Source organism: Sinocyclocheilus rhinocerous, unplaced genomic scaffold (genome assembly GCF_001515625.1).
Source record: "Sinocyclocheilus rhinocerous isolate Xijiao unplaced genomic scaffold, SAMN03320098_v1.1 scaffold470, whole genome shotgun sequence".
NCBI classification, from domain to species: Eukaryota; Metazoa; Chordata; class Actinopteri; order Cypriniformes; family Cyprinidae; genus Sinocyclocheilus; species Sinocyclocheilus rhinocerous.
In genome coordinates this window covers 411,993-424,809 of record NW_015637537.1, presented here as the reverse complement: position 1 = coordinate 424,809, position 12,817 = coordinate 411,993, and the positions used below count along the sequence as shown (strand labels likewise).

Below are 12,817 nucleotides of genomic sequence, written 5' to 3'. Positions count from 1 at the left end.
TAAAGGCCCGTTCACACCAAGCACGATAACTATAAAGATAACGATAAAGATATAGCTCTAAAAATCGTTCTCAATATTAAAGAATAGCATAGTTCACACCATAACTATAACGATAACGATACAGAGGAACGATATCGTTGTGATCACTTTCAAATCGATTTTTTTCCAGCTGATGAACGATAAAACATTGACAGCCAATCAGAATCCATCCTGCTGTAACGAGCTCAAGAATTTAAAGCGGCAGACGCATGTGCGCTTAGAATAAACAGACGATATCGTTCGCTGGTGTGGACGCTAATATCGTTATCTTTATAGTTATCTGTATAGTTATCGCTCTTGGTGTGAACGGGGCTTAACGCAAGAAAAATATCTGCTACTGGAGTAAGAAAAAAAAAATCTTGTTTTCCCTTTTAATTAAGATTTTTTTTTTACCCCAACTGGCAGATATTTTTATTGTGTCAAGCAAAAACAAAATTCTGATAAGACTTAATATCTTCATTTTGCTGCTTAAGTAAATTGATCTTGATTCAAGAATGTTAGGCAGATACAGTTCTCTACAGTCTTGGAGTATTGGGCTGTTGTACACTCTTCCCACCTGGAAAAGCGCTTCTCCTCCTCTCCACTGCATCAGTTTGAGCACGATGCATGTTGACAGCCCATCTCAGAGCATACAGAGCTTTGCTTAGAGCCCGTCTCCTGTCATTACAGCGGGCTTGAGAGAGGAACCCGAGTCTACTGGACCACATTCTCAGACAGCGCAACTGCAGACGAAACCTGTACAGATCCTCACACCTGAATATAACACACAGTGACAATTAAATACACCGTAACAGTGATGTCAGTAGCACATACTGTATATCAGGGCCCAATCTCTAGATGAGCCTCTCAATCTCGATACAAACAGTGCATGGGTTCTAAAAGGCTTTTAATCATATACCTGTTAGGCTGAGCCCAGAATTACAGGTACATGTCACAACAAGTTAGATAATTATTGTGACACCAGCTCTGTCAGAAGGGTTTATTACGCTTTCATAAGTATTGGCACTTGACACAGATCTTATATTTTCTTTACCTTTCTTCTATTTTCTTCTCATCAAAGTCATCGTCCATGAGCCTTTGGTGCCACATCCAGCTTTACAAACAAAGAGAAATATGCTAAAAATGTGTTCAATAAAGCTTCCTAAAATTAAATATAAGTATATTATCCCTTCAAAACACCCTAGTCCAAAAAATCTGGAGTGTGAACGTTTCCTTACGGAAACCAATCCTAATGGAATCAATTAAGAATCTTTTAAGTGTGGGATCGCACCATTTGTACGGTAAAATTCATCTGGCATAATGCAATCATCTTAAAAGAAATCTGTGCGATAGGACATTTACAACCTAGGCTCATTGGGAATACGTGCCTGTGGCAACATTTATGCAAAATTATTACGTTGCTTCTTGCACATTTTCGCTACACTATCCAATGAGTGTTGCTAGAGTGCGTTCAGTTGAATTAATGTAAATTTGGCAACATTTAATTACTTTGGTTGAAATGAAATGTCCGGTGAGTGATATTTTGAAAATCACATAGCGTACCACTTACGCTAAACCCTACCCTAAACCTAACTGATAGTGTTAACAAAAAGCAAACATGAGGTTTGCTCATGCATTTTAGCTTGCTTCTCAGTCTTTCAGCTGTTTTATTGAGACTCATGGTCTCACGCATTGCATGTGTGACACTGTATCAGGTGCGCTACCGAGCAAGTTTACTACGTCAGAAAAGCTATAGCTACAGAAACATATAGTCAAAATGTATTCGTTTATAAATCGTGCTATGATAAAAGCGTTTTGAGGTCATAACAGTATTGTGGAAGGAACCACATGTTGTCATAATTTGTGTAAATAGAAGTTTTTGTCATCTTCAACAACTGCCCCTACTGCCAATTGTTAATTCAGCTAAAAATTCAGTTCTCCACTAAGACATTATTTCAGTACAATACCAGTAACTAGAATTCTAATAAAGATGACAAAATATCCAGTTGAACTGGAAAAATCCAATTAGAATCCAAAATAGAGGTACAGTACATTCTAAACAAAAATGCTGCACTGAGAGTGGTTTACTGGCTCGTAATCATAGGGGAACCACTTTAAGTACTACACAGCACCTTTGTCAAATGGGGTCGCCGTGATTTTGCCAAGTAAGACATGTTCCTGGATCAACATCTTTTGTTGATCCTGGATCAACATTACTGTCCAAAAATACAGACTTAACCCAATCCCTACCCCTAAACCTAACCTTACCCATAATTTATTCCTAAAAACAGTGTGAAATGATAGCTGATTAACAAGGGTGTAGAAGCACCTAACCCTGATCGTAAGCCTAAAACAGATATTTCCTGAAAAGTTATCCCTCAATTCTGATTGGTTAATTGGAATGTTGTTCCAGGATCAACAAGGATGTTGATCCAGGAACATGTTGTACTTGGTGAAATCACGCTCACCGTCAAATGGTGCGATGTAGAACCATAAGATGAACCCCATTCTTCTCCTTAGACTGTGGATATGTTACTCCACTCTCATATGTTTGCTATGAATGGGAATCGACTACAAAGGCAAAAGCTGTTTTGAATCACTTTTATGCTTTTCTGAGGTCAAAAAGTCTTGTGTGGGGCCCCTGGAATATATTCTTATAGGAGGGCCTTGGGGGCAAAAAGGTTGAGAACCGTGTTATCTTCAGGAAATACATTGTATTTCAATGCTGATGTTTTTAAATCCTTTTCAAAACTAAACTAAGAGAACTTTTTTTTTGCGTGTGTATGATTTTGATTTGATTGTTAAGGCATGGTCACATTGGCAAAGCTCATGCAGTCTGGTGTACAAGAGTATCTGATAAAGTTGAAAAATATCAAGCTAGAATCCAAAACATACAGTTGGATCTTATTTCATTCTTCTGATGTGATCGCATTAAAATAAATTACATTTATTATAAAAGAATCATTTTATATTTATTTATGAAAGAATTTCACCTCAAGAATTACAATTCGATTCTTGATTCGATTTTTTTTTCCTTTGGTGGAATTTTCAACCTATAGGCTCATTGGGAAAAAGGTAAGGCTTGCTCTACTGTTTTTTTGCAAATCTCCAAACACATACCTATAATTAACTATAAGGAAATCGCAAAGTGGGTTATATGAGTATTAAATCTTTTTTCCCCCATGATCATTAATCATTATATGTCTGTTAGAAACTTGCTTAAACAGTCTAGTTTTTATTTTGTTCAAATACTTACGGAAATTCCCATTTGGACTGCTTCATTTTGGATTTATTTACTATGGGATTTTGGACGTTAACATACCTGAGCTTCTGTTGCAGTCATGGCTTTGCACTTCACAAAAGGTGAATATTGTTGATGAGACAAAGTATTCCCCATCAATACACACTTGTTGATTTCTACTTTCCGCCAGTCCTGGATGAAGTTTGCATGCTCCTCTAAGAGAAACTCTTTGTGTTGTTTGCAAACGGTCAGTGTAAATCTCTGTAGGCTTGTCAAAAGCCCATTTGTTGCCATCAGGCCTCACGTCTCTGACAAAATCTTCATTTTCCCGATTCATTTGATGATTTGCTGTGTATAGAAATATTGGGGATGTAACTAGTGCCCAATCTTGTACTACAGCACCGAAACGGCTCTTTTCTTGGTTGTCTTTTGATACTTCGCCTTCAGAAACAACAGGTACAGCCACAGAGGAAACCGCTGAGGTGGATTCAGATACTGACGTTCAACAAAATAGACTGCATGTTCACTTGTGCTGAAGTGTAGCATCGAGCAATGCAAGATTGCAGACATCCACGAGGACTCGAGAAGCTCATGAAAGGTAGAGGACTAAAGCCTTTCATCTTGTCTTTGAAAAGCCAGTGCTTCCTTATGGGCTTTATAAGCAATGTCTGCAGAATTAAAGCAGGTCGGCTGACTGTCTCTCTTTGAAATCGCGGATAATGAGGAATCCTCAGTAAAATCCCTCTCTGGGGTTTTCCATTGCACACACTTGTGCTCTGCTGCCGTATTACAACATCTGAGGGCTGTAGCATCACTTGGTCTCGTATCTCTCTTGGCATTTTTTGAGCCACTTGCGGTGTCTGAAGCCGAATAAATGCTCTTGTTCCACATACGGTGTGGTGAGGAAGATCAAAAGTGCAGTCTGTTTCTCTTGAAAAGAGTGTTTGCTGAACGAAGGGCTCAGAAACAAACGCGAGCATGCAGGGAAGTCTGCTCAGCGGGGTGCTCTTGTATGAGGTTGTACCGTCTTTTGGAGCATATGGAGGCTCATCTGTGTTTTCCTCAGGCAACAGCATGTTGCTTGTTAGTCATATTTTGCCATCTCAATACGAACCTCTCAGGTATCATTTAAAAAAACAAGGTCTCATTCCATCAGCTTAATGAAATATTCAGGCTTAACCATGCATGCAAATGCCCAATTATCCCCCGCAAACAATTCAATTCAAGATATTATCATTTAAATGTCAAGTGATAAATCATTTGTATTCCTACATTTGGATAATGCAGTAGCAATGTTGATGATCGTTAGGCTACAGATGTACAGTATTTACAAAAAAATCACACTCTCAGCAGCATCTTGTTATATTTGCTAATGCCTTCATTTTGTCATCTTCAGTGAATGATCTGTACAAAATGTGGAGGAAACCTTCAAACTGCAGAGCGCAGGTTGTGTGAGCTAAGAAGATTACAACCAGATTACTGTACAACCAACCCGCTGGGAGGAGCCGGTGAATTAACTAAGCTGTCAGATGACCTTTTAACACTTAAAAAAAAAAAAAGAAAGAAAATTTGGAAGAAAACATGCGTAGTGTTTGCTACAGCACAATTCAAAGACCATCTTAATCAGGTTAGACACCCTATTTAATGCAGACTAAAACAAAGCTGTATAAGGGTGCTAAATCATGTCATTTTCATAACTCATAACTTTCAGTTTTATGGAGACGTCTATTTTTTTTGGTTCCAGAACGAGGTTTTGTCTCGTCAACAGGGTAAAGTTTTATGTACATTACTGTAGTTTGCTGATAAATGGTGTGTTCTTTCTCTACTGTGATCAGACTTAAGATTTTGGTAACACTTTATTTTAAGAACCAATTCTCACTATTAAGTAGCTGCTTATTAGCATGCATATTACTAGCATATTGGCTGCTTATTAGTATTATAAAGCACATATTAATGCCTTATTCTGCGTGAGCAGTATAATAAAATATGGTAAAAAAAAATATGATAAATATGAAAAATATGATAAAACAAAACAATATAGACTTACACTAAAGGAGTCTAGAGATGTGTGAAGCAATACAAACACCAATTTATGTGAAAATATTACAATCTTCGTTTATTTGATTAATGTTATTATTACCATTAAATAATCTGCATAATCAACAAATTTAATTACAAAACAAATTACAGGAAGACATTTGCATTGTCATTTCCACGTCATGCCATCGTTAAACTCTAACGCAAACAGAGTTCAATTATTCTTAGTCTTGATCAACCCACGGCCTACTTGTAGTTTCTCAGGAAAACCAATCTGTGAGGCTGGAACTTCTCTCGACACAGCGGGCATTCGGTCTACAATAAGAGCAACACAGAAAACATCTGATCAGACATCAGTAATGCTGAACTTTACACCACTGCATTACGTTATATAAAAGTCTTGCCTTGGTATTGCACCACTCAGTAATGCACTCCCAGCAGAAGAGATGACCACAGGGAGTGCTGCTGGTGTTCCTGCGCTCCTCCAAACACAAGACACAGCGCGAGGAGCGAGACGACGACTGGCTGACCTGACGACTGAAAGGAAAAAACAGAGAATGCTGAATAATAGAAGATAAATCCAGAGGATTATGAAACCTCCCCTCATAATGATATCACAAGTATTGCCACAAAACTAATGCAAAAAAAAAAATTAAAAAAATTTCCAAACGTCCAAATGCAATATTTGAATCCATTCTGGCTTCATATTTTCTTTTTTCTTTCTTAACATATTTATACCATTTATCTATAAATAATTATACCATTTTTACTTTAATGACTCAAAATTGTGACAAAGTGATGCAACCATCAAGTAAAAATAGTAAACTTCAAACAATTTTCACGTTTTTTGGGGGCGGGTTTACCATTTAATACCTTGAATTAACCCACCATGTTATATACATATATAAAAAAAAAAAGGTTGCAATATCTTATACTTGTTTATAAACCTACTTATGACAGTGATTAAGAGTCCTCTCTATGAAATTATTTCTTTGGTAACACTTTATTTTAGGGTTTCTTAACTAGTTGCTTATTAGCATGCATATTACTAGAATATTAGCCATTTATTAGTAGTAATTAAGCACATATTAATGCCTTATTCTGTGTGACCATATTCTACATGCCTAATCCTACCCAATACCTAAACTTAACAACTACCTTACTAATGATTAATAAGCAGCAAATTAGGAGTTTATTGAGGGAAAATTCGTAGTTAATAGTGAATAAGTGTTCCCTATTCTAAAGTGTTACCATTTCTTTTCTTTTTTTTAAATTTGTGTCCCACAAAAATAAATAAATATAAATATAAATAAAGGCAGCGGCTATTTGCACTAAGTGTGAATTGCAAAAGATGCTATATACACTAAGTGCAAATAGCGATAGATTCTATTTACACTATGCAAAAATAGCAGTATTTTCTGCCATTTATACTACTTATTGTAAATAGTGGCAATTATCTGCACTTCAGTATTGTAGTACATTAAAAACAGTATGCAATAATAATGTATTGAGTGTAAATTATCATTTTTATTAGAATTACTAAATGGATGCCTCCTTATTGGGAAAATAAAGCCCTACCTTCATCTACCCTAACGAGGGCTGTCAAAAAAAAAAAAATCGAATTTTTAATATTCGTCGAATTTAAAATAAAAATCCACATTCAAATGCAAAAACGTTGCATTCGAATTTTAAGTGTGCGTCAGACTGCGTTTCGGGCCTTTGTATTAAACTATACATGCATACATGATGCTGTTTTGTTTCTAATTGTTTAAGCAACTTAATTATATATGGTTTATAAACATTAATTTAAACATTATGCACTTTTTTCAAAGATAGTTGTGTTATTTTATTGCTTTGAAGAAACGTGCATTAGTAATATTTTGCTCGATGCGCCCTCTTGTGGCGAAGCAAAAGCTTTTTTTCCCCCCTAACTGAAATTAGGCCTTTTAAATTCGAATATGATTCGAATATTGATCATATTTAAGTACAATATTCAAATTGATTTTTTCAGCCATTTTGACAGCCCTAGCCCTAACCCTACCCGATACTTTATTTTCAAGTTTTCGATTATTTTCTTCATTTTTATTGAAAATATATGCCTTTCCGATATGATAAGAGATGTGAAAAGGGAGAAGAATGAGTTCGGCAAAAGGCGGATTCTAACTCGGGTCGCTCACGTCATAAAGAATACAGTATGCACTTTATCATCTACGCCACTAAAGCCATCGATTAGCAGTGTGAAGTCTGATCTTTGAGAAAATATATCACTAACTTCGTCAATTCTTTCATTGTTTTTTTTTTTTTTACATTTTCACTGAACTGTACCATAAATTTGTCCTATGGTGTGACATAGCAAAAATTAAGAAAAAAAACCTCTTAATAATACATAAATGGCATGAGAGAGATTTATCTTCATTGTTAGACATTTATTTTCATATAGTGTTATTTATTTAATATGAAATTATAATTAACATTTTTCCCCTTGACTTGTTGGACAATTTCCAGACAAACTTTGCTGTCATCCGTTCAAAACTGCTGAAAATTATACTAATACAAGATGAGTGATATCTGTATGTCCCCTATTGCAATACTCAACTGTTTTATTAAGATGTTTTGAGATAAAAACAAACTGTGGTTCTTTCATGTGTATCACACCATAGGACATTACGTCACACTAAAGGACAGAAATGGTCGTTATTAAATCATTTCTATTTAATTTTGAACATGTCAAAGGAGAAAGAAAGTGTAATTTTGATACAAACAATATCAACGTGTTTTTAAACAAAACAAAAAATTATTTTCATCAACAAAATTCAGTCTCTTAGTCAATCAGTATGTTACTGAAACTCTTCTAGCCTCCTGCTGCATGTGTGGCAGAGCTAAATATACGAATAACTATATTCGTTAAGACGTGAATGAATTATTTAAATATGGGTACTATTTTTAAGGCATCATTTTGATTCTATTTACTTTCTGCATTGTTCTCTTAGGATCTCCTCCCTTCTGGTGGATCCCTGTTAATTTTCTGTCTATATTTCAATGTCCTCTCTCTTCCACTAATTTCTCACTCAATTCTTTCTGTCTCAAAAACAAATTACCACATTTTATACTTATTTTCATGACACTTTATAACAGTACAAGTTTTCTGCAAAAAACATCAGAAAATAGTTTAATTAATATAATTATTGCATTTAAGAACACTGGAAATGACCAAAAAATAATAAAAAGGAGTTAAATAAATCTTATAGACCTTGTCCTCTGGTGTGACATCTTTGTCCTGTGGGGTGACAGTACAGGCGTCACACCGGAGGACAACTAATGACCTTGTTATTCCAAGCTAACCTGTCATTAGTGGTTAGCAAGACACATTTGCATAATTTTCCATGATTATGTAGTTTAACACAGTTTTTAATTAAACAATATATATAATTTAGCGGTGTCACACCAAAGGACAACAAAAATTTACACTTCTGTAGTGGTTCCAAAAAAGTTAAATATTTGAACAATTCTGAGAGAAAAATTGACCATGTGCACGTGTCATGGGCTTCACAAGGGGCTTCAGTAACATAATCATGAATGAGGTCCTTCAGCTAATTAAAGTTTTCTCTGGAATTGGCCAAATTAAAATCAGAATATGGTGTCACACCAGAGGACATGGTTTTCAGAGACAAAATGTATCAAGTTCCTACGCTTTCAGAAATATATGGATGAAAAAAAAGATTGCCATTTACTAAAACAGACACTTGTACAATTATGCCGGAGGCATTTATTAACATTTTTATGCTTTTCTTTTTAATTTATAAAAGTTATAATTTATTGAACCATGCCTGAGACAGTCACACCATAGGACAATTTTGAGATTTGGATCGAAAAAAGAAAAAATTAAAATAACACTGCAGCTTTTATAACAACATGTCCATGTAAGACAAATAAATGTTTAACCATTTACTGCATTTTAAATAACAATATTAATACAATAACAATACAATATTAAATATATTCATTTTAATCTTGTGGGACAGTGAAAACGCCATGTCACGTCAACAACCTATATATATATATATATATATTAGTGCTGGGCAAAGTTTTTTTTTTTTTTTTTATCATCAGTAATGAATGTTCTCAGCACTTATCACAGTTCTCTGTTCTCTCACCACAGTTGGTGAAAAAAAATACATGAGGCCTCCAGCAGCGATTAATCACATTGTTATGCACAAAATTCAATAATGAATTCAAAAGTAGTGTGTTGTGCAATTTTTTCATTTAAAAGTATTGCTATATGAACAAAAGTGCAATAACATTTGGTTTGCAAACACTTTAAACAAATAAGGTGCTTTTTTTACAGCAGTATTCCTTTTACATAGTAGCAGTTAAATATTTCTTGTAAATCTCAGCTTATAACAAGTCATACACAAAGTGTATGATATACATAATATAACATAACATAACATAACAATCCGTAATGAGTCCACTAATTGACAGTGTGCTTTCCGGAGGCGGGGCATATTTTGGGCTGACAGTACAGCGGAGCTGCCAACTTGAGGGCGGATCCGCCCTGGAGTCTGTTGCTATCAGGGATTAATCAAATTAAATATAAAACCAAAGCTATTTGCCACTGCATTAACATTTTTATAGAAAATATTTTATAGTTTGTTATAGAAAAACAAGTTATGCTCAGAGTCCAGAGTAGGGCTGTGCGATTAATCGAAATCGCCATAAAATCGCGATTTGAGCTTGCGCGATTTCTAAATCGCTTTATAGAATAAGGGTGTATCACACTAGGCAATCTTAACCGAGCCAGAGCGCGTCTGACCCCCAAAGCCCGGTTCGTTTGACTAACGTGATGTAATGTAATGTAATGTGATCGCTCCGTGCCGCGCTCGGTTCGTTTAGCCGGCCCTGGCTCGGTTGGAAGAGGGGAGCCAGTTCAGTTGGGCTCGGGCGCGGTACGCATGGAGTGTCGGAGCGCTGAACTTCTGATACGTGCAGCATGATTGCGTGAACATTTGCACGCCACTGTGTAATATTAAAAAACTGCGTTAACGCGCGATAAAAAAAATTGTCGGTGGTAACCAATTAATGCGTTAACGCGATAATAACGCATTAACTTGCCCAGCACTAATATATATATTTATATATTTTTTTTTTAATGAACTAACACAGCTGAAAAATAAATAAAGTTCAATTGCAAAAAAGTTTAATTATTGAACCCTTAAAAGAACAGAGAAATCGCAGCGGAAGGAACAAGCCTTAGGGCACTACAGGTATCTTTTTCTATTAAAAAAGTGTGTTTATGAAAAAGCTTTGTCAAATGTAGGCCATGACTGTATAGAGCAGTACCTGGGGAGCAGGTTTCTGTGCTGTTTCCACTCGTGTCGAGCTCTCTGTCTCTGCCTGAGGTTGTTAAACTGTAGTGTGAGAGTGATGCCCAGCTGCAGAAGAGACAGAGCCCCCAGCAGACGGTAACTGGTACTGATCCGCGGGTCATCGCCAGCCACATTTCCCACTCTCAGCTAAAGAAAACACATTCACACGCTCACACAGATCATTTCAGTAATGTCATGTACACTATTGTTCAAAAGTTGAAAAATGTATACGTTTATTCAGCAAGGACGCATTAAATGGTTCAAAAGTGACAGTAAAGACATTTATAACATTGCAAAAGATTTTTATTTCAAATAAAAGCTGTTTAACTTAACTTTATAAACTTAACTTAAACTTTATATTTATCTAAGAATTCTGGGGGGGAAAAACTGTCTCATGGTTTCCACAAAAATATGAGGCAGCACAACTATTTATAACATTGATAATAATAATAAATGTTTCTTGAGCAGCATATCAGAATATTAGAATGATTTCTGAAGGATCATGTGACACTGAAGACTGGAGGAATGATGCTGAAAATTCAGTTTTGCATCACAGAAATAAATTACATATTTATAGAAAATGATAATATATTTCACAATATTACTGTTTTATTGGATTTTTGGTGAGCATTAAAAAAAAAAAACCTTCTTTCAAAAACATTTTTTAAAAATCGTACTGACCCCAAACTTTTGAGTGGTAGTGCATTTCAGAGTAAAACATTAAGAGAAAAAAAAACCTTAATTGATTTTAATGATCAGGAAGTGACTGAGTGGTGAAGAGAAGGCTCTAAACCAAACACTGCACTGATATGGTTAAAAGTTAATGCTTAAAGCAAACACTTACAGAAAAAGTACCAAGATATTAGTATGGCACAATGGTAATACCACAGTATTCTGTGAAGCACATTGGAGTACCATGTAAATACCAGGTGAATATGGTTATTATTTAGTACCTTAGTGTGTACTGAAGTACCATGATACTTTGCTCTCATACAATAAGGGATGTAACATCTGTACACCCTACTGTACTACTGTGCTTTATTAATACAACATTTAGGATTTTATTCCCACAATACTGATTTTATAATAATTAAAGAACAAATACTTACATAACTGACACCTGCAGCTCTTTTGCCAGTGTGGTAAAAGGCTCCGGTGATGTAAAAGATGGCCACATGTAGTCTGTACAGCAGTGTGATCCCCTGCTGCAGGGCAAATACGAGCGGAATCAGAGCCTTCCTCTGGGACTCCGTCAGCATCCCTACTGCTCTCTGAATCCACAGCCGCACATGTGATAACGGCCTCCAGGTTCTGCTCGTCTGAGGTGCTTCTGCTTCCAGCTCATTCTCAATGCAGATCAAAACCTTGTCCAAAAGATAAGGCACAATTGTGTGGAAGAAGATGAGCGCGGTTCTGCGCATCCGTGAGGGGATTCTTCTCTTGCTGGGGTCCACCTGGATGATGCTGACATACTCCTCGCCCAGCGTCTGATAGCCTAAACGAAACCACAAAAGAGGGCTCTCAAATTCAACAAACACTCATATGAGGAGCACATCAGCAGTGCTGCAATGCAAGAGAATAACTCACCAGATAAAGTTGTTAAGACATAGTACGTCAGATCAGACAGTAATTCAATTTCCTTTCTCCACTGAAGCCAGCGTCTGGAACCTCAAGGGAAAAAAAACCAAAACAAAAAAACAAATCTTTGAACAAACAGCTCCATTAAGGATTTCCCTTTTTAAAATAAAAATTCAGAATAGGATACTACTCTTGCAGTATGTAGTATGTATAATGTGTGGATTCAAAATATATAAATATTAGGGACGCACCGATATATCGGCCGCCGATATTTATCGGCCGATTTTTGATCATTTTAAAGCCATCGGCATATCGGAAATAGCATGAAAAGGGCCGATATCGAAGGTTTATTAATTAACTGCATGGAGACAACGAGTTGCATGTCTGTTGCATAATCCAACGTTTTTCTCTGGGCAAAATAATTAAATTCTTGCCAAAACAATATAAAATCTGTACAAAATATAGTTTGTCAGACGGCATAGTACCGCCATATGCAAACGTGACGCTGACGCATCCAACGAGTGAAATGCCCGCGCTCAGCTGTAAATTCATCATAGGTAAGTCGCAATGGCAATGC

The 12,817-nt window shown here is 36.0% G+C and overlaps 1 protein-coding gene and 1 pseudogene across 1 annotated transcript in view; both read right to left on the bottom strand.

Annotated features, from left to right (window-relative positions):
- The window catches only part of LOC107748977 (uncharacterized), a 29,530-nt pseudogene extending 25,380 nt beyond the window's left edge, over positions 1-4,150 (bottom strand).
- Positions 4,151-5,428: 1,278 nt separating this feature from the next.
- Positions 5,429-12,817, bottom strand: part of LOC107748993 (peroxisome biogenesis factor 10-like) — an 8,834-nt gene continuing 1,445 nt past the window's right edge. Inside the window, exons 2-6 of the mRNA XM_016564030.1 lie at positions 12,250-12,330; positions 11,772-12,157; positions 10,637-10,809; positions 5,701-5,833; positions 5,429-5,611 (exon numbers count right to left, since the gene is read on the bottom strand). Of these exons, the coding sequence (XP_016419516.1) occupies positions 5,543-5,611; positions 5,701-5,833; positions 10,637-10,809; positions 11,772-12,157; positions 12,250-12,330 (842 nt within the window). The 3' untranslated portion in view covers positions 5,429-5,542. The remainder of the gene's footprint in view (positions 5,612-5,700; positions 5,834-10,636; positions 10,810-11,771; positions 12,158-12,249; positions 12,331-12,817) is intronic.